At 42.8% G+C, this 21,900-nt stretch overlaps 1 protein-coding gene across 3 annotated transcripts; it reads right to left on the minus strand.

The window, feature by feature from the left end:
- Window positions 1-15,001: 15,001 nt before the first annotated feature.
- LOC122624307 lies at window positions 15,002-21,882 on the minus strand. Of its 3 annotated transcripts, none has more exons than XM_043803803.1 (11): window positions 21,764-21,882; window positions 20,174-20,711; window positions 19,575-20,114; window positions 19,399-19,509; window positions 18,401-19,342; window positions 18,029-18,344; window positions 17,668-17,807; window positions 17,055-17,420; window positions 16,505-16,981; window positions 16,295-16,435; window positions 15,002-16,237 (listed from the first exon to the last, which is right to left on the minus strand). In XM_043803803.1, exons 2-11 carry the CDS (start codon window positions 20,573-20,575, stop codon window positions 16,166-16,168), a joined length of 3,507 nt encoding a protein of 1,168 aa, XP_043659738.1. In that variant the 5' UTR covers window positions 20,576-20,711; window positions 21,764-21,882; the 3' UTR covers window positions 15,002-16,165. The 3 variants fall into 3 exon arrangements, with proteins under 3 accessions (XP_043659738.1, XP_043659736.1, XP_043659737.1); XM_043803801.1 differs by having other exon boundaries at window positions 19,399-19,512; XM_043803802.1 differs by lacking the exon at window positions 21,764-21,882 and adding an exon at window positions 21,499-21,603 and having other exon boundaries at window positions 19,399-19,512.
- Between the last annotated feature and the right edge of the window lie 18 nt (window positions 21,883-21,900).

Raw genomic sequence — 21,900 nt, forward strand, 5'->3', positions numbered from 1 at the left:
TCGCCCAGCAATAGCAACACGCACATCATAGACAACGTGGCTCTTATCTGCTGTTGTTCTGCTCTTCGTAATTGATTTAGGACGCGTGTAGTGGAACATAAAGGACCGCGATGAGACAACAGTGGTTATTGCCTATGAGGGAATCCATATACCTTTGGTTTCAAAGTAATGCCATGCGTAACAATAGGTTGATGGTTAAGCATAGCATTGCAACAAATGAAAGGGTGGAAAGTCTAGTCTCAGTGGTTTAATTCATTTGATTTAAGGTTTGACCAATCAAACAATCATATAGTTGGTATATAACATATAACTTAATCTAGTTCCTTTTATCGATGCATCACTGCGCGTTTGTGCCAGCATAGAAATTGTATTAACGACATCATAATTTCGCCTGCCATGCGTTTCATCAGTACAAAGGCGTACGCCAACTTTTGGTAATTGCCTAAAAAATATGCACATCTTTATTGGGCTTAAGTAGTACAGATATGAGCCGACTTTGGCTGCTGCGAGTGTTTCTGTCTGTTTCAGCCAACAAATTCTGATCACTTAATGCGCCCAGACAAATGGGAGTGGCAGTGGAAATGGAAGTGGGAGTGGCAGTGGGAGGCAGGGGCAACCAAAGGGATTCGTAATCGTTTGTAAATTATGCACTTCATTAGTTGGCAGCCATGGGCTTTGTCGAACGATTTACATAGCGCACAAATGGGCGAAAATTAAATTTTACATTTTTGCATCTATCCAACTGCCTGGCTCTACTTTTGTTCAATTGATATGTTTAGGCATCTTTTATTAAGCTCAATTTTTGTCAAATTAAAAACAACTACTGAGTTAATTACAAGCAAATGGCAGATAAGTGTACATGTTTTAACCCATTCTCTTTGTCGCACATTGCGAGCATGCTTGGCAATTCTGTTTTTCTACGCTGAAGGGTTAATTATTTTCGTTTTAATTTCGTCTGCCCAAATGTGTTTTTTTTTTGTTTGGGGGGCATTAGAAAAGGCCAAATTGTAAATCTCAAGTGTGTTTTCTGGGCCTGGGCGGACGACTCTAATCCACTTTGTCGCCGAGTCTGCCAATTATGCAAATCAATCAGGGCGGGAGAGGGGCGGACACACTTGTCCGCTTCACTAGCGAACGTGCCCTTTTGCAAGTTTCGCACTGACAGCGCACAGTGGGCCCAGTAGCTCAAGCCACTCAAGTTATAACTGCCAAATTATAGCCAAAAAATATAAGTCTAGTAAGGCAGAAAGTACTACATACAAAATATTGCAGCATAGCAAGTAAATAGATTCACTTATTTGCAAAAAGTAACAAGGATAAGCCCGTAATCCATATTTGGTCCATCGAGCCGATTTACCATGAACATCATATTTAAAAGCTTGTCTTTTTAAGTCAGTTTTAATACTTAAATAAGATTAAATATGCTTTAATGGTTTGTGAAACTATAGAAAATAATCGGATAGGAAATAATTTAAAAGGTTGCGAATCAACTTGGCCCAGTGTACCGAAACTCGAGTGTTTGAAGAGCCCGGCGCTCGAAAGTGAATCTGCAATTGGCCGATGATTGAGGCCCTGCCTTGCTGGCGATGTGATGTGAATTGGCTGACGTGACAGGGCCAACAAAGGGCCACCCAATATGCTGGGCGTGTATTATTTTTTAATTGCCATGTCCCTGCACCGGCCGGCCAGGAGGAGCCGTCTTCATATATGGGCTCTCCAAGTGAGATGATAAATGAAACTTCAATGACCATCGAGTGCTTATCGAAAACCCAACCGAAACACGCACATGCCGTTCGCTTTAATCCAAATTCAATTCACTTTGTGCGGCCTCCTTATCACAACTCTCGACCGGCAACAATTCCACACAACAGGTCTCCGTTTCCCCCCACAAAATTCCCAATCGCCATAATGGCCATGAAGTGTGTGGGCAGCAAGGCCAAGGGATCCGAAATCTAAGCAAACCTGTCCATCCATCCATCTACGCATCCTTGTGCCAGGCCACTGCTTAATTAAATAAGATTGAAAAGCTTCAATTATTCAATAGAACAATAGAAGGGATTGCTAGCCGTAAGCTGCGCTCCATATCTGTATTGGCATTTCGGGAATCTAAAGCTGGAAAATCTTTTTCTAAAGGTAACAAGCTCTTCTGAATAAAAATGTAAATGCTGAAAATGATGTTTTTTATAGAACTCGTTGCCATTTGGCGGATATTACCTTAAGGTTTTGCCACGCACTTTGCTGGCCCTGCGAAGGCCATCTGTTATTGCATCTTTTCGACCCACTGAACACTTCGAAAGCCGTGCAGAAACAATGGACTTCGCAAAGGTCGCCCATGCAGACCGACTAATTGTAAAGTCAAACAGAAACTGTTGGCCAAATGGTTCTTGGAATAATCTCTTCACTGGAATGGCTGTTGGCTGTAGGATGTGGGATGTTCTAATACTAATTCGAATCCTAACACATTTGGACCACTTCGATTCGCTCTTTTCACTGCAGCCACGACGACGGCCATGGGTATTAAAAAAGTTTTCCATTTCGTTGTCGACCTTGAGAGTTTTCATCGGCAGACGCGGCATGTACATATTTTGCTCATGTTGCTGGTTATTTGATACTCAGCTCTTGGATTTCATCTGAATACATGGCTAAGGTGTTTAAATAATTAATGTATATTTATTTATATCATATACTTGGATTCCAACTGAATTCAGCGCAACTATACGAATCCCACGTTGCGTATACGCAATATTTTAGAGAAGCGTTGAAAAGTAAAGTGAAATGGGTGTTTTAAGCAAGTTTTTAAAACTAACTAAAGCGTTAATAGTAAATGGTAATTAATACAGGATATCTGGCGAATGCAGAGCCAGTGTGCTGGCTGCCATTTTTATTTGTCTTGTGGCGAAAAGGGACGCGAATAGGCGAAGGCCACTCCATGGGCACCACATAATTTTAACTTTTGTAGGCCAACATAAATACTTGATTAAGTAAATCCACATTTGCAGACAGTCTTGAGACGAGTGGGTACCACAGAGAGAAGCGAAGAAAAGAATGAAAGCATGAAAATGGGCAGCCTTTGACCCGCCGATCGTATGTTGTGGCCCCGACTTCGTTTATGTTGCTCGATTTGCATAATTTAGCGAGCAGAAAAGGCGCGTGGCTAGGCTCGAAAGTTATACCCAATTTGGCAAGTAATCAGGTTAAAATGGGTACCATGCCATTGCTCGAAAGTTAACCTGTCAATGGCGACTCTGGAAATTCCACAAATCTTTCTTAAATCCCGACCAGATAAATATACTACTAAATATACAGAAATAAATAAAAGAGCGCCCAGTCATAGCAAACAAACAATCAACTTGAGTATCTCGCCGAATCGCCGGCCAAATAATGAAGCAATGAAATGGCCAATTTAAATCAATGCTCCTCTTGGCCCAGACGCAAAAAAATAAGCAAAAAAATCAGCAAAAAAAACGCTTAAAAGAGGGCAAAAAGAAAGCGAATGGCTAAATTGCCTTTCGACCAGCGCTGTTTTCGTTGTTTTTATTATTTGCACCACTGCTGACCCATCAGCGTCTTCTACATGCCATTAAATGTTGCAGATTTTGGACGGATTTCAGTCTGATTCGTTTTAGAGCCACAATCAATCGAACGGAATCACCACTTTTGATGGCGAGTGCTTTATGGCAGTGTCTACTGTAGTAAAAGCCCAGATTATAACTCATTTAACGTGCGAGGAATTTATTATGACTATGCAGTCATAAGCTCTTAAACATATGTATTTATGTATATATTTATTAATCCATTTATTATATATATTAGCTTGGAAACTTCTAGTCATTATGCTTATCTGCTCTATGAATGAATATGTTCGGATGGCTTTCGTTTATTTGGAAAATATTAATTGCATTATTATGGGGACTTCTGCTGCCAACTGAAGAGTCCTTTCTGCGGTACATACATATGCTTGCCAGTAAGTAAGTATGTGTGTCGTGACAACAATGATAAATATTGATTTTGCACCATCGATGGCGACAACAATTACAATGATAAAAGATTGGCAGCCGCTTTTCTTTGACATATGGCTCGTCCTGCGTCCTGCGTCCTGCATGTTTCGTCCTGGCTCCTCAATGCTGCGTACCGCCTCCCATCCATCAGCTGGGTCCTCCAGAGTCTAGACATTTCCACATAAAAGCCTCGGCGTCCCGCTTTTCCTTTCCACTTTTCACTTGCCACTTTTACCCCGCGTCTGACACAAATTTTTTTGTAATTATGCGACAGATTCGTTTTTCAGCGCCCCATGTTTCCTCACACCCACACACCTACATATATTTTTTTGTTGTGTGATTTTTTTGCCACCTTGTTTTGTTTGTTGCCATCCTTGCGCCTGCCTCCTGCGCGGATCCTTTGTGCTCCTTTTAATGGCAACGCTTTGCGTGCCTAATTTGCAGCGCACACGGCGCACATTAATGAGGAGAGTCCAAAAAGGACGAGGGCGAAGGGCGGCGGGGCAGGATGTGGGGCACTGTGGAGCTGGATCGCCTTCTATCAGGAGGTGTGCCTCAAAATACACTTCTTTGTGGATCGTACCAAAGGCAAGCATCTGTATCAAAGACACAAATTTAAATAATAGATAATATGTATATGAGGTATAATGATTAATGATTAATTGAAGTGCTTGTTTCACCGTAGAAGTATACATAGTTAATGAGATCGATCAAAAGAAGAAGTATATCTTTCTATATATTCCAAAACCTCAAGGTTTGCCAAAGCATTGATACTCATTACTCATTTGTTTTAGTTATTTATTATAAATAGAATGATTTACTTACTTGTAAAATTGCTCTTAAATAGCATATATGCCTTTTTATGCAGTCAGTAATTTATGAAATGGACTTAATCCACTGTGAGTGCGAAATAATATATTTGGCGATATTATATGGCGACCCGTATGCGCGCATGATTAAATAAGATGGAAATGTAGCAAGGGGCGTAATTTTGCGGGGTGGAGTGTCGAGTGAAATGCAATTTCAACGCCTTCTTTTAACTGTTGAATTAATGATGATAAAGTGCGGACCAGCCAGCAGAAGTGGGTTACCAACGATGGTAGCAACGATGGAGGATCCTCCGGCAGCTCCGAAAATCGGGCCTATATTCCTGGGCATACGCATACACGCATGAAATTAATTACGAGATGCGTGGGCGAATGTGCAGAAACGTTTAGAGCAATTTAATGCCTGTAAATAAAACAAATTGCAAAGCAAAACGCACAACACACAACGACACCAATGGCAAAGCAACGAAATCTGAATTCAAATGAGAAATGGAAATGGAAATGCGGGATGCTTGGAAATCTAAATCGATTGGCAGAGTAGCCTAGAAATATAAGAAATGCATAGCAAACATTGAACAATAATTGCATATTAAACTAACATTGCTAAGGTAAAGTTATTGTAAAGCTATGACAATACTATAAAATATAAACATTTACAAAGTATTTAGATATTTTGCAAGGATAAGGTTCGTTTTTTCCAAGGTATCAAACGCTAGAGTAGTGCGAATCAGACGCCAAATATGCAGACAAACAAATGGCGGGCCAAATCTGACGTATGCCATGTGTGCGAGGGGGAGGGCACGACGCTGTCGCCCGCTGGTGGGAGCGAGAGGGGCAGAGGGGCAGAGGCGTAAAAATAAAATGAAATTTGACACTTTGTTTCTTTTTGTGGGTGCCAAATAAAAGCGTTTTGCGTGTGTGTGTGTGTGTGCCGCTATTGGAGTTGTTGTTGCTCTTTTGTGGGTTATGAAATAAACACACTCTCACACACACTCTTACACACACCCACATGTACTCACATATCACACACAAGTGAGTGTTTGTTGTTGGCAGTAGATTTTCCGATCATTTTACGCGTATTTTACTCCGAATGCCAGAACCAGCATACACGACCTTGGAGTGGGCGGATGGGTGGCCGCAAACAAATCGACTGCGACATTTACGGGACCCCAGTGGCCTTCGGCCCGCCCGCTTTTCCCCGGCCACCTCGTCCTTTTCCCTGGAAACCGTGGCGAACTTAACCAAACAGCGGGAAAACTGGACAGGAAACAATGAGAACTGAGATGCCCTAAAAGGTATGCTACATATTTTTGAAAAAGTCCAAACAAAAACAAGGAACAACTTTGGAATAGAAACAGGATGCTAATAATAAAACAAAAGTTTTTAGCTATTTTCTAAAACATATATATATATATATATATGAATATTTTTGTCTAGATAAAAAGATGAAAAACATACGATTTACTTCAAACTAAAATAAGCGAAGCAAACGAAAAGATTGAGCAAAACGACAAGCTGGATGACAAATGGCCTCCTTGCCCGTCTGCCCAACACCTTTTACATTGAGGTAGTCCCTTTTAGCGACAGCCCACCGTTCAGCAAGCAAATGGAATGGAAAAAGTGTCACTGGTCGTGTCGATGCAAGTGCATCACGCATCCGCCCTGTTGTACGCAAGCAAAACCGAAAATCGAATCGCAAGAGCACTAAATAAATACAAAAGACTATATAAATAAAGTTAGTTGCCAACACTGAAGGGGAAAATCAAAACAAAAGTGGAAAAAAGGGCAAGAAAACAACAGACAAGAGTTGAAAAATTTCATTGAAACAAATTTGAAGATTAAATTACAGCCATTTACCTCGGCAAATATTTGCTGCGAAGATTCCCCCAGAGAAATGGAATCCGTTTGACTGCCGCCGATGATGAACATAGAAATGATGATGATGATGATGATGATGATAATGATGACGCTGGTGATGATGATGATGATGACATTGATGGGCCAACCGACAATGGACGTGGGATAGTGTCGAGCGATCGGGAATGGGAACTCAAATCTCAGATTGCCTTCTGTTCGCCAGGGGAACATGTGTAAAATAAATTAAATTTTATTGGACTAAGCCAAGTTAACAGACTATTTGACAAGTTAAGGGCTTAAGCTGGCACATTTTGAGTGGCATGTACACTTTATAACAATTATATTAATTACATTTATGCTCATTTCCATTCGATTTGCTACTTCTTCACCGTAACAATATGTATATATATGTATATATATTTTCATATATGCAAATGGGCGGCGTTTTCCATTTCGCCGGAGGAGTTCAAGTGCCAATGTGCTGTCAAAAAGTTGCTAGTTGTTGCTTGTTGCTTGTTGGTTGTTGGTTATGTGTTTTATGCACCATCTACCCCTGACATTGGATTTTTACAACTTGTCTGAACTGGCTTAAGTACAAATTGAGTTTCACTGTCGTCCATTGTTGTTGGCGGCTCCTTATAAACATTTAAGGTTGTAATATTGTTGTGCTGGCTTTTTAATGGCTTTGTTCGCCCTCGGCTGTCCTGTCTCGCCCCCTCGCCCCCCTGTCCCTCTAGCCCCATCTCTGTCGCACGCCAACAGGCCGTCTCTTTCGATTGTGAGACAAAAGCGCAGTGCACATAAATTCATCATAAACGTCGACAATATTAGCTAAATTGACATATGGCCGAGGAACAGACACCAGAAGGTGGGCCAGAACTTCGCCCAAGCCTGGCTACACTCTGAAAAAAAAGGGGGGAGAAAATCATTCCTAATCAATCTGTCATTTTGTACATTTTTCAATAAATTTATTACATTTTATTGTGTAATATCTTGGCTTGCAAGATATCTGATCTCTTGTTCAATAGATGCTACATTTTTGTTGCAGTGTAGCAAAAGTTATAATACAACGCATGAAATGCAGACAATTCCCCAGATAAAAAGGCAGTCTTTAAGTTTTTACTCCGCAAAGACTGTCGCTGCAGCAAAGTCATGTTGAAAGTTTGCAAATGAACCAAGACCATAAAGCGTAAATCGAATTAATTTGGCTGGGCGGCAATAAAGGTTAATCATCAAAAAATAGAATGGAATGCGGCAAAATAATTTGACGATGATGACGCGGCTGGAATAAAGCTGGTCCGTCTTAACCCATGTTTTTGGAATTTACTCAATACTTTAAATGCTGCAGTTGGCTTTAAACTAAACAGATGTTCATTTAATATTAACGACGCAAAGACACGAGATTCTCCAATGAGTTGGTGCATTCAAGTTCAAGGAGATGCTGAGCATGGCTTGTGGTGGAATTGAAAGTGATAAACCAGAAATGGAAATGGGTTAAAGGCCCGAATCCCTGGGCTTTTGTCTATGTAAATGAGATGGCGCCCCGAAGGCGCTCAAACTATGGCAAAATGTTGGTGAGTGGCAACGCAGCAAAAGAAGCTGGAGTGAAAACCAAAGAGATGAGAAAGCAATCTAAAAGTTCGGTTCCATTTATTGACAATTTGTTTCAAAATAATTGGCGAATGTCCTCGTACCCTTTTGACCCCCCATCTTTGACACAATAACACGCCACTGCCCACTGTCCCCAGTCCCCTGTCCGCTGTCCTCTGTTAACTGTTAACAGCTGAGGGCTCCACTCATTTGGTTTATGCGTCCTTCGTCCTGCGTCCTGCGTTCCTCGTCCAGCGTTTACCAGTTGAATGAACTGCACCGTGGGCCGCCTATTCGCTCAGTGTGTTTATTTTGTACACTTTTGGGGGCGGCGGGGAGGCGTGGTCGCATGCAAACTGCATGGAAAATTAATTGCCACTCTGCAAATATCGAAAAAATGTCAATATTGTGAAAACTTTAGTGCAAACATAGTGTCTGCAATCAGGCTAAAAGGTTTCACAAATTTCTGTTGCTTTTCGGTTAAAATCTTTAATACTACTCTTATCATTTTGACATGGCTTTAACTGAAAGACGATTTTCTAGCCCGCTTTTTGGCAAATTCAATGGATTTATATATGTTCTTAAAAGCCACGTGCAGGTCGATTGAATGACAGTTGGTCATGTTTGGAATAATCCCGCCATAAGCTTTATAAATCATAGAAAAGTACACAAAAAAACAGAAATGAATGCTTTAAAATGAAAAGGTATGAATACTTTTTAGATTGCACTTTTAAATCAGTATTCAAATCTTCATTAAATCAGTATTGAATTAGTACTGGAATGGAATATCAAGTTTCTTTATACATATAACTACCATTTGATTTTTTCGTGTGTAGGTAGAAGAAGGTAGAATCACCTGCGAATGCTACTTTATAATATCTTTATGGGGTTTTCTCTGCGACAAATCCTGAGCAGCTGCTGGCCACCAGAGCGGCTAATCTCCCTCTCCTTTTCCCCCCTTCCCGTCTCTTTCTTGGCTGCCTTTATGCACACCCTTCTTCATTTATGATTCCGTTTTACTAGCAGTTTGTTTTCAGTGATTTTCCCCATTTTCCAGCAGCAATTGCTTGCAAAAGCGCCTCTAATGTGGTCACTTCTGTGATTTTTTTTTATTCTATTTTTTATTTTAACCCACAACGTGCCGTCTCTTTCCATCAGCTAGAGCCATCTCTTTCCATTGGCAGCTTAGTGTCGCCGGCGGCAGCGAAGCGTGATAATACAATGAGTAGATAAGTAGTTGCAATTCGCACAGTAGACTGAGATACTGTCGATGTTCAGATTGAAGTTGCGGATGTGCGAGAAATACCAAGCGATGGCAAGTTGGCACATGGACACTGAAAAAAAGTGACAATACTTCGATTATTTGGTATTATTTGAATATTCACACAATTTATCAGTAATTGCTTTTCTGTAGAATTTTAGGTTTTTAAACTCTTTCTTTACATAAATTCATAGAAATGATAGCTATTCCTTCGTTTCCAAACCATTCCCAGTTAACTTTTAAGAGAGTCACGCGTGAAAACTCTCTTAGCCAACTTTCCCCACCGTTATTTACCCCAATCGCAGCCGTTCCCACTATTCTATGCTGCCCCAACTGGGTACAGTGAGCACTGCGTCGGCGCGGATAAGTTTCCCCTGGCACGCAGGAATCGTGCCTCAGGGGAAATCCGCGATTTATGAATGAAATCAAATTTACTACGCCGCTGGGAACAGTTGCTCTGGCTTCCGAGCACAAGGAACAAGATGTCCTGGCTGTGTTGGTTAGTCAAAAGGTTCACGTTCTTTTCAAGTTGAATGACATGCAATTGAATGAACAAAAAAGTGGGAAAGTTGAAAATAATCACACAACGGAAAATGTGAAACAAACCAAACAAAATGCGACGGAAACTTAATTAAATTGGCTTCCCGGTGAATATGCAAAACCAAAAACTCAATTTAGCGTCGGCTAGCACAAGCGAATGTCCTTCACTCAGGATTTAAGGACTGAGATTTATTGGGATCAGATACGCGAGGTGTTTTAGTGGCCATCGTCATCATTTAATATGCTTGCTGGAGCCAAACTCGAAATAAAACTTACCGTGGCTCTTGGGCTAAGGACATGCAACTGATGTTGCACGCTCAGAAGCATTATTCATATCCTTGAGGATTTAATAGACTGTGCACAAGTAGTAGTTCTTACTGCCCTGCAAGGGGTTGAATAATGGCTTGTCACGGAGGATGAGAGCGCTTGATGTGCAACGACAGAGTGCAAGTAAATGTCTTGTTTGTTATTTGGCTGACTGGCTGACTGGCTGGCTGTCTGGCTGTCCTTTTCAGGACACTTTCGTCCTTTTGCAGCAATTGCTCACAGAAATATTAGTTTTAAACCGAAGCACTGACTTTAAAACTCACACACGCTGCTGGTAGTTTGCAATACGAGTACTTTTCAATCTGCAAGCCAAATCGGAAATTTTGCAAAGTCCCGTTGTCTAAATCACAAACTGCAACCGCTTGTATTTATGGGCCATTGTATCTACATATGTATATAGACAGCTCGTATATCTCAGAAATATGCGCATATTTCGATGTTATTTCGCCTAACCGCTGTGCACACTTGTACTCTACACCATTTACACAATGCCATCAACTTAAGTTTCGACAATGTGAAAAGCTTCCACAGTGCAGACAAAATCTCCGGACAACGATGGTGATCATAAAATGTTCGCAACATATTCACCATAATTCACATAACAGTAGAAACTATCAATTTTTTAAAGCAACACATTTACAATCGAAATATTAAAAAAGGACACCCAAAAAGGACATACGTGTGAAAAAGTAGAACTCGAGCCCTTGAAAAGCGACTGGGATTTGCTCGTAAAACCGGCAGGGAAAGAAAGATTTTGTGACTTATGCTCTAGGCCAAAACCGAATTGGCAAAAGAAAAGAAAATGCGTAGTGGGGGGTGGGGGCGGGGGAGCAAATGCATTTGGCTGTTGATTAAGCCTGGCTAATTGGGGGCTTTTCCGGGGGAAAACACGATGCAGCAGCAGCTGCCTCGATTGCATGCAAATGAGGCACGCGAAAACCAGTCGGCGGCTTTAATTGTTATGTTTTGTTTCAGTTCGGTTCTCGCTGCGTTTCGTCGAGTGGCAAAAACCTCCATCAACCTTGCTGGGGCCAAGCAACGCAAGGTCATAAACGCCCCCCCTCCCTGCCCCCCTTTTTCATCCAAAAGAAAAACCGCCAGCCATTTTCAACCCACAGAACGCAACGCAACGCACAGGAGACAACAACAAGAGGGCAAAACACTGACATGCGGAGCGACAGCGACTGCGATTCAGTTGGGAAATATGAAGTATACGCCGAGTATACACGTGCGACACGGCGCAAAAGACAACTTATTTAACACATTATGTGCAAGTTCAAATATTCAACTTTCGCTCGGTCTTCAGCCCTGAAAGAACCGCGCTTTCCCATTTTCTCCACTTTTTCCCACTTCAGCATTTTCCCTTTTTCCCATTTTCCCATTTCCCATCACTTCAGCGCGACATGTGCAAGAAACTTTTGCCTTTGCCAACAAACTTGAGCTGAAGCTGAGTCTTCGCAGGTTCCATGGCGAAGAGACTTCTTCGGCGAAAATGCACCAAATTATTCATAGTTTCTTTGTGGCACAGGGAAGTATTAAATTACAATGTCTAACTTCTATACGAGTATGCTAATCATTTTGGCTCATTAAAGAAACACGTGTAAGAGTCTATGTGACAATGTGTCACTTTAGCTGCCATTGCAAATTTGCATCTGCATATTATTATTAATAACTTGTGTAGGCCTCAATTAGAAAGCCCACACAAATACGCAAAACCCCTTTTTGTTTTCTTGACTTGGTGGTCAAACTCTTATTTCTGCTTTAGTTTGCGGCAGGATTTCTTAAACCACTGCAGTTTATGACAGAGATGCCTTTCTGGTTTCTGTGGCCAATGCAAAAAGCGTCGCAAGGGCGTCATTTGCAAAAGGTGCAAATATGACTTGCACCTGGCCCGTTGACGCCCTTTTGACCACATCGCATTTTGATTAAGTTCGCAGTTGTCGGTGTTGTGTGCTCTCTGCTGTGTGCTGCCAAAAAGTGGGCGGTTCGTGCCGGGGGCGGTGTCAGGGGGCGTGACAGATGCAGAATCACGGGAAAGCGCATATTAAATTCCACTTTGGCGGCAGATGGACGTCCAAACGAACAACTGCTTCACATAATGCACAAAGGGGCTGGGACAGTGAACTCTGGCTTAAAACGAACGGGGGAAAGTGACAGTGAAATTGTTGATAAGTGCTAACAGCGATCTAGATATATTTTTGATTTCAGATTGTTTGTACCTAATTTTCTCATGGAAAATCAACATATTTTGCAAAAATAGTCAAATGTAATAAGACATTCCATATTTGAAACATTATTTCCACTGCTGTGTTATATAACTTATATTTTTTGTTATTTAATATATATAACTTATATTTTTTGTTATTTAATATATATAACTTATATTTTTTGTTATTTAATATATTAACAAAACCAACCACACATTTTTCTGATATATAGATCTATATATATTAGATACATATATGCATAATACTTACCGGGTGTTCACTGTGGCCCTTGTGCAAACGGCAAATGGGCAAAAATGCATTGTCCCAGCGACAGGACTCCGCTCCTCGTGTCACTTAATTTCCAGCGACAAAAAGCCAACAATGGCAATAAAGAGCCAAAAGGCAAACCGCACAAAGAGCCATCGTCGACCCCTATTTGGCTGCGGAAAGGAATGAAAGGCCACTCCTGTCCGTGTTCGAGTTCGAGTCCTGCATTCTGCTCCCAGCTCCCTGCTCCCTGCTACTGGCTACTTACTGGTCAAAGGATCCGATCTGGTGCAGCGTGATATATGACAGCCGCATGGCCATTCGAATGCATTTTCATCCAGTGTCCGTGTGCACACTACAGGTTTTATTATTTTGCCTGCAAATTGGGAAAGCGGCAACGAAAGGTGGTCTCGTAAATAAATGTGTGCTTTTTATGCAGCCTCAATGCAACAGGAATGGAAAGAAAATTTCGGAAAAATTCCCTATAGTAGTTTTCATTTAATAGGTTCTGGGTTGTGAGATGTTTATGGAACTGCAGGGTAGTTTATACCAAAATTGGTATTATCTAGTTATCAATTATATATATACAAATATATTTAAATGCATTTAATGGCATTTTTCCTTTGGGTAATCCTTATATCTTACCAACGCCCAAGTGCCTTGAATTTTGTGAATTTTAGTAAGTTATTATGCCTACTTGTCACTGGCTGACTTCAACTAATAAATATTCACACACAAGTACGTTGTGAAAATTGTGAAAGATGAAAACCGCAATGCCAATGCCGTTTTTAATTCGATTATGAAGCGTATGCAAAATAAAACAGAATTGTGAAAAAAAGTAAAAAAACAAAAAACAACCACGTGCATCATATATTAATATTCCACTTTAATTCTGCATTTCCCTGGGGCCAAATAATTGCAATCCCTTTTCCGCAAAGGAGTTGTGAAAGTATTTTTAAATTGGACGTTTTTCTGGGCCACATTTGCAGTGAATGGCTGTACACTGCAAGAAATATTCCCAAGTGGCGACCAAATTCCTTTTTTATACCATTAAAAAATGTTTTTCATTTACGTGCTCTAAAAACCGAAACAACTCGTTAAAAATGTTACTTTCATGTGTTTTTCCAAAATGTGTTTGTTGAAAACCAAATGATTTTGTCGCTTGTCATGTGTGCAAGCAACGCGATTTCTGCGTAATTGGAGCAACTGTTTTTTGTGCCTGGAGCCCGGAAACAGAATCCAACAAATTGAGTTTTGTATCCTCCGTGAAATTGTTTCTGGTTTCGTCGTAAATCAAAAGTTGCTTGCAGCGAAACGGAGCGATACTCGTACTTTTTTACATTTCACGTGGGTGGCGCGTATAAATAATATCCGTTTGACTGCAGCTGCGTCAACAAGAAAAACATTTGGCGAAAATGTGACCCCTGACCCCATCAAACCACCACCCCTCACCCATCAACATCATCCGCCCCTATCAATGAAAGTTATACGCGAAAACCGAGTGTAATTTTCATGAAAACAGAGGAAAGCATGTGGAAACGTTGTGCAATCTAAAATTAATCTGAAATTCAATTTCGGGAGATTAAAATTGAAATTAAAAAAGTATCCACATTTATTATGGTGTTATTATGGTTGCAACATATAAGCTTTCAACTTACCTCTTAACTTTCGTTGCAACCCAACCGTTGTGGCAAATTAAAATTGTATGAAACTCGGCTTTTGTGTATAAATGTAGTTTATTTTTGTATTTTTGTTTCTCGCTGTTGTTTGCATTCGGTCACGTGTTAAGTATTAATAAATAAATTGCATTAGGTAGTATACGATTAGTGTTTGGTTTTAGAAGTTAGTTAGAGGCGCAGTAGCAGAGAGTTCTATAGTGGGTTACTTAGTGTGTTTGCCGTGTCCCGAGTAGCTTAGAAATGAATCATTTAATTGTTGTGGCTGTGTGTGTCGTCTGTGTTTTGCAAAAATATTGCACCTGCGCTTCCGAATGGCGATCAGAAGAATTCTATATATATATATAAATATTATTAACTTGCGTCTTTTGTTGTTACCTGCACTTGAAATATTTAAAATATTCTTTTAGTTAAGTCGTTTCCATTTAGATTAATAACATATGTATACATATTGGTTTCAATTATTTGCTTTTTGTGGTTTATTTGCCTTTTGTTTGTCGCTTTTAAAGTATGCAAAAATAAGCTCTCTCTCTCTTTCTATCTCTTTTGCTTTCTATGGCGCCGTCTCTGTCCTTCATGTGGCTCCGTCTCTTTCTTACATGTATGCCCTTGCTTAACAGAAACTAGACAATGCTGAAATTATTGTTCTTCGTATTACTTTTGCTGTTTTGCTTATTGTTTTCGCTTTAGATTTATCATAATTATCGTACGAGTATATATCGTTATGTATATGGCAATAATCGATCGAGAAATGTGCAGATTTCTTGTACAAACATTACATATACAATTAGAATCAATATGCGCTTCATTTTTTTTTAGTTTTTGTTTTGCTGACGCTTTTTAAATGCATTTATTTTGTTTGTTGTTTTGTTTGTTTTGCAGGCATGGCTTCGTTTTTCTAAGGCTATTTGTTAATAATAAATATCGGTAATGGTATTGCAATAATTATCCGCAATGGCTCTATACAATAATAAGTTTTAACGAAATCTAACTCTTTTTTGGCATAAGGTGTGTTGCTTTTTGTTTCTTTTTATCGAAAATTATAAATGTAGTTAAAGAACTAAAGTACGGTTAATTTACATGACAAATAATGGATTAGATCATATCATAAAAATTAGCTTGCAAGTAAATTCAATCGAATGCTTAAGCTAATGGATGCGAGGGAATTTGGGAAGGTTGAATATATTTTTGGGACATTGGGTTTACAATTTTTTAAATACTTTACAATGACTGCTCACATACACTCGCACTGGCTTTAAATTCAGTCTTTTTCATGTACAAAGATGGACAAAATGAACCAAAAAGTAGCATTTTCTGCAACTGCATTATTAATAATCTCTATTGCAGTTATCCGTTGTGGACAGTTGACCGATTTGACGACGACCAATTAATCTCATTGTAGACATAATAAATGTACATATTTAAATTGGCTAAAATTATCCTTGCAATGTGAATACATAAATAGCATTAATCAATGCAACATTTAAGCAAACTAAACAAACTCCAATTTAAGGTCTATTTGCGAATCGATGGAACTTAAAGCTGATCAAGTTGCAGTCGACGAATTTATAGATTTTCGATTCCAGCGTAGGCGTGTGAACAGTTGCATATATATTTATATATAGATTGGCGTCTCCTGACCGGTGAGCAAACGAAACATGGACGTGGGCATTGTCTTCATCAGAATCTGATCAGAAAGTTATTGTAAATATGGGTATACACAAGTTTAAAAATCATATCATACCTCGCCCACTGAGGATGACAACAGCTTAACAATGGTATCGTGTGGCACGGCCACAACACTCTGGTTGTTAATCTCAATGATGCGGTGGCCAACGCGTACTCCGCCCCGCTCAGCGATTCCTCCACGCAGAAGACTGCAGATCTGCATAAAATAAATATATATTTGATTAGGAACAGGAAAATCCGAGTTAATTGGGCATTTAAAAATTACCACGCCATTTTGAACACTAAAACCCAACTGGAAAAGCGCCTTGGGCCGCAGGATCTTGACCTCGACGACGGGCGGACAGGGCACAACGGTGAACTTGACGGCAGTTTGGTTCTTGGCATTGCGAATGTAGCTCTGGCAGGTGGACAGCGGCAGTCCCACCAGGCTCATGCCGTTAATGGCGATCAGCTGGTCACCGATGTTCAGCTGGCCGCAGCGGGCAGCTGCTCCGGAGCTCATCAGGTTGGCAATCACCACGGTGGGCAGCATGGAACCCCAGCCACTCTCTACGATCACCACGCCTAGGATTTCGCCCTTGGCCTTCGGCACAACCACCTCCTTTTGCAGCTCTTTTTTGGCAAAGATCTCCAGCTCGTCACCGAAAATCTCCTGGCTGTTGAGCACTTCCTGGTAGTCCATCTCTTTGGCCAGGCTCTCGTTTTCGATGCCGTTTGCCTTCAGGAACTCCATGTAGGCCACCTGGTTAGGTATAAAAGACATCGATAGTTGGTTATATATTGCAATAATACGGTAAGGATGGTTCTATTTGTACCTGGAAAGCCTGTCCAATGGACTGAGCTATGAACTGCGCCTCATCGCTCTCGAACACATGGCAGATCATTTTGGGCGTACGATTGTGCTTGCTGAGTGGCTCCTTGGGCGGCGACTCCTCCTCGCCAATTCCCGGAGTGGAAACATCACCCAATGGACTGGTGATCGATGGATCTACAACGCTATTCGGTACGAATCTGCGACGAGCCATCAGCACAACTAGATCGCCAATGTCGGCTATATAGGATATAGTACGCAGCGCATGGTCCATCATGATCTCCTTGAGATCCGTGTTAAGCACCATTATCTTCTCGGTTGATATGAACAGGTCCACTTCAGTGCTCGGCTGACTTTCGCCCTCGGGAGCCTGTTAAAACAACAAATAAATGTATATAAATGTACAATGCATTTACATCTAGATGGTATTATTTGTCAACTGAAAGGGGGCTAACGATCGCTTACCAAAGCCTATCGAGAGGAATGCGCAGCAGGGAACGAGAAAAGCGAACGAGAAAGTTTTTAGACACACACATAGAGCATAGCCTAGCGGGGTTTTCTTTGAATGGATGTGCTTGCATGTGCATCATCAGAAGATCAGGTTCTTCTTCACTTACCTTGATCCTGGAAACGGCCTCCTCAGCCTGCATCATTCTGGTCGACTTGGTCGGCTGACCCTCGCAGACAAGTTGAGTGGATCCAAGGTATCTGGCTCGAAACAACACGCCCTCAATGAGAACTTTGGGTTCCAAGAGACCTAAGGACGAACCATATAGAAATTAGTTACGAAATGGTCTTTATTTCTGATTGTTAATAAACAAAATAAAAGTTTTAAAGATAAACCGAAACATCTGCTGGGTAACAAGAGACTTACGTGATATCAGCATTTAATATATACGGATTGCAGCGTGAAATGTTTAATCGGTTTTGATATCAGTAAACGAACAACCAGGGGCGTTGACCATTTTGCTAACTTACCCTCTTTGTTCCGCGATTTGGCCTTCTTGTCCGAGTTCGCAGAATCCTTCAGAGATTTTATTGAGCCCGTTGGACTTTTGGTGAACTGCAGCTTTTCCGGCGAGCTTATGGAGATGTCAGTCGTGCCCACGATCTGGCAAATGTCCGGCGAATTCGGTGTCAGCGAGGTGCCGATGCCTTGTCGGATGGTGGCCGTCGAGTAGGCTTGCGGCTTGGTGTTATTCATTGGATTGGGATTATTGTTGTCCGACGTGCCATTTAGATGCCCATTGCTGGCAATATCCGTGCCCTCATTGGCATTGTTATCAGCCAGGGACTGTAAAGTTATTATTTTTTTTTAAGATGATATCGCTGCATGTTTGCATTGCTTACCTGATCGGCGAAGAAATCCTGCTCATCGTGCCGCTGCTGACCCAACAGGCGATCTGTTTCCAGATCAGTGTCTGGTTCCTCATCCGCCGTCGCACCTTGGGCCGCTGAGACCGTCGTCCCCTTGCGTGGAACCCAAACGGGTGAGTCTGGATCCGTGGGCAGCACTTCGTCGCAGAATTTCAGCTTTTCCGGCTGCGTTTTAGCACGCTGCAAGGCGGATCGTATCTCCTTCATGGCCTCCTGGATTTCGGAAGCAGCCTGCGATGGCAAAGTTACCCCCGCAGTTACTGGAGCCACTCCCAGTCCAGATCCCGCTGACTTTTCCGTGTGAGAACTTGCCAAAGCTGCTGCATAAACCGCACCGTAGTGACTGTCTAGTGGATTATCAGCATCTGCGGCCATGGTCATGGATTCACTTGCATCGGCGATCTCGATTTGGGGCGGCGATGATGGAGGCGGAGCCGGGGGCATGGGCAGTGAGGCGAAGTCGCTTATCAGCGCCGATTGCGAGGCATCTGTGGTCAATGTGGCCATGCTGGCGCTCATCACATTGTAGTCGTTCTCCAACCGCTCGCCATTGCCGTTGTGCTCGTGGATGGGCTGCGACTGGGACGACTGCTGCTTGTCACAGAGCACGGACACGTTGTTCTCCGTGTCGGAAGCGTGGCCACTGCTCAGGCCATCTTCTAGGACAGGCATGCTCGTATACAGTTTGCCATAATCCGTGGGACAGTTGATGTCGTTAGACAGACTGTCCAAATCGCCGCAATTCGAATCGTAATCCGTCGTCTCGGGTGACAGGGTAAAGTTTCGCGAATGTCGCCGCAGATTGGCCTCCAGCTCGGTGTCCGCCAGATCGCCGCTGCTTCGGCTATTCGAATCAATATACAGCTCAATATCATTATGCTCCTGGTAGGCCGTCGCTGGATTCTGGTCACTGGGCTAGAAATTAAACAAACGTTAGCACCTTTAACGAGTGTCATTTCGATATGACTTACTGGCTTCTTAATAGGCGATCGGTGCACCATGTAGAGCTCATCTTTGGGTATTCTCGCCAGCCGCTGGCCAATATATGCCTGCTCCATGGGCGTAGCTGGGTACTCTTGTGGCTGCTAGTCAATTAAAATAGAATATTAAATGGAATTCTAAGCTTCTTGGAAGTAAGAATACTCACCGAACTAGCGACATCGTCGCCACTTTCCGTGGTGTAATCCGTGTACCGCTTCTCGTCCTCCGGATTCGCCTTGAAGAACTCCTCCAGCACCTTTCTGGTCTCTGAGAATTCGTACAGGTAGTCGAAAGTAGGGGTCTTCTCGCGAAGCGTCCCCGAACGCTCTTCCTCGTGGTCGACCAGATCGATGAGGTTGCCCACAGATGCTTTTGCAGCGGCAGTCGCATTATTAGCGGCACTGGTTGTGGGCGACACTCTTTGCGGGAAACCCGGCGGACGTTTTCTAGGACCACCCATGGTAGTTGTATTTGTATTCGGCTGATTGCCAAATCGTCGCGGCGATCCCTCGTACTCGGCAATTGGCAGCTGGCCAATCATTTTGGTCACCTTGAGGACATCCTCATTGCTGCCAGGACGCTGACCACTCGATGCCTTGTTCATCCAGTTGGTGTCGATGTCGTCGAACACCACGATCTCACCGTCACGCAGGCACTGACCGTCCGCCTTGCCCACATCCGTTGGCGAGCCGGGGCTGGCCAATCCCTTAAAGAAAAGCCAGAAATATGTCATTGTACTGGAAGTATTTCTCCAAGTTAACTCACCTGCGGCAGCACATCCCGTGTCTCGAACTGGCTGCCCGGACTTCTACCCAGTCGAATTTGATGCAATTGCGGTCGCTGGTAGTAATAGCCGCCAGAATCACGGCCCGCACTCGAACCATAACCGCCGGATCCCTGACCGCCGCCGCCCGATGGCGAAAGACCCTGCAGCGGAACGTAGGACAGTTCGGCATTGAGATCCGGCGAATTGAGCACCGTGCTGGCTGGCGTCACATTTGGGCTACGGGTTCGCATCTCCCACACATATCGCTCCTGCTGCTGCTGCTGCTGGTGATGGTGCTGATGCGATTGCTGCTGCTGCGTCTGCTGGCCAAAGTTCATCTGTATGTGCGAGGGATTGACCATGGACTCGTTACTGCTGTCACTGCAGGAGTTTGAGTTCATGGCTGCACCAACAACTGCGATTCTCCGGGGATGAGGGACTGCGGCTTCGTTACTACTACTACTGCTCTAGTGCTGCTGCTGCATCCGCTGCTGCTGCTGCTGCTGCTGCGATTGCTGCCTCACTGTGGGCCACTGCCTGGGGGAGAATGTGTGATTAGTCGATGATCTAAGGCGGCAATGAATCACTGCGAATCACTGCACCACAGCCCAGCCCAGAAAAAAATCAGGGACAGGTGGTCGTTGCCGATGACGTACTTCTATGTGATACCCTGCCGTACTATGGATTTATATCGACATAGAAATACTTGAAGGTTTCTTTATGGGAAGAGGCGGGGCGAAACGGACCACAGGAAACAGCAGTGCCAATTTGTTTATTTCCGGACCTAAGCCCATTGTTTTAAGCTGGGTTTACCCAAATCTCATTTTTAGGTTTTTCTAATCATTATTGTTATTACAAGTATTCTATTATTTCGAGCTTTGGTTGGTTGGCTGCACTGGTTTGGTAACCTCTGGTTTTCGTGACCCCCTCCTGGCTGGCCAGCGGAATCAATGCGGGCAATTAACCCACTAGTGCCTGTCTATGTGTCTATATGTGGACACCTCTTTCGGGGCCCCCCCGCCGCCGCGGTTACCACTGCCCGAGCTTCCAAGCTACGAGTTCCGGAGCTGCCGTGTCCGTGGTTGATTGCGCACACGTAAACTTGGCCTCCAAAAGTCCTCGCGCAGGCAAAACAAACGCAGGAAGCTGCAGCCAGACACAACAACCACCCACGCAAAAGGCTGAAGGATGGAGGTGGGCGGTGCAAGTGGGTGGTGCCAGGGGGCGGAGACCAGGGGGTGGTGCTGGTGACCCTTTGTTGTCGCCGATTGTTGCAATCGCTTAACACTTTGGAGGCGTGGGAAAAAAACAAACTCCCCGTTACCGTTATGTGTGTCTATCCATGTGCGTATTGTTAAAAATCAATAGGTTTGTCGTGTTTTTTTTTCGCAGCTCCTTGGCTGTTCGTTTCGTTATTTTTTTTTGGTGGGGGAACCGCACAACACAACACACTCATACACACACTCGTCGCACAACAACGCACACACGTAGCACACTCGGCACTCGCAACATCGACTGCAACGGTGGCCAACAACAACACGGCCAGCAAATAGGTGCGAAAACAACACCTGTCGCGGTTTTATATTTACCATTTAATTCATATTTATTGCACTACTCCTTCAGCAACTCGATTGGCGCAGAACGATTGGCAGCAATATAGATAGTCTTGTTCCAGACATCGATGGCCTATCGATTGCTATCGACAGCGGACAGCTCGGACAGTGTT

This window comes from Drosophila teissieri, chromosome X, assembly GCF_016746235.2.
Source record: "Drosophila teissieri strain GT53w chromosome X, Prin_Dtei_1.1, whole genome shotgun sequence".
Lineage (NCBI taxonomy): Eukaryota > Metazoa > Arthropoda > Insecta > Diptera > Drosophilidae > Drosophila > Drosophila teissieri.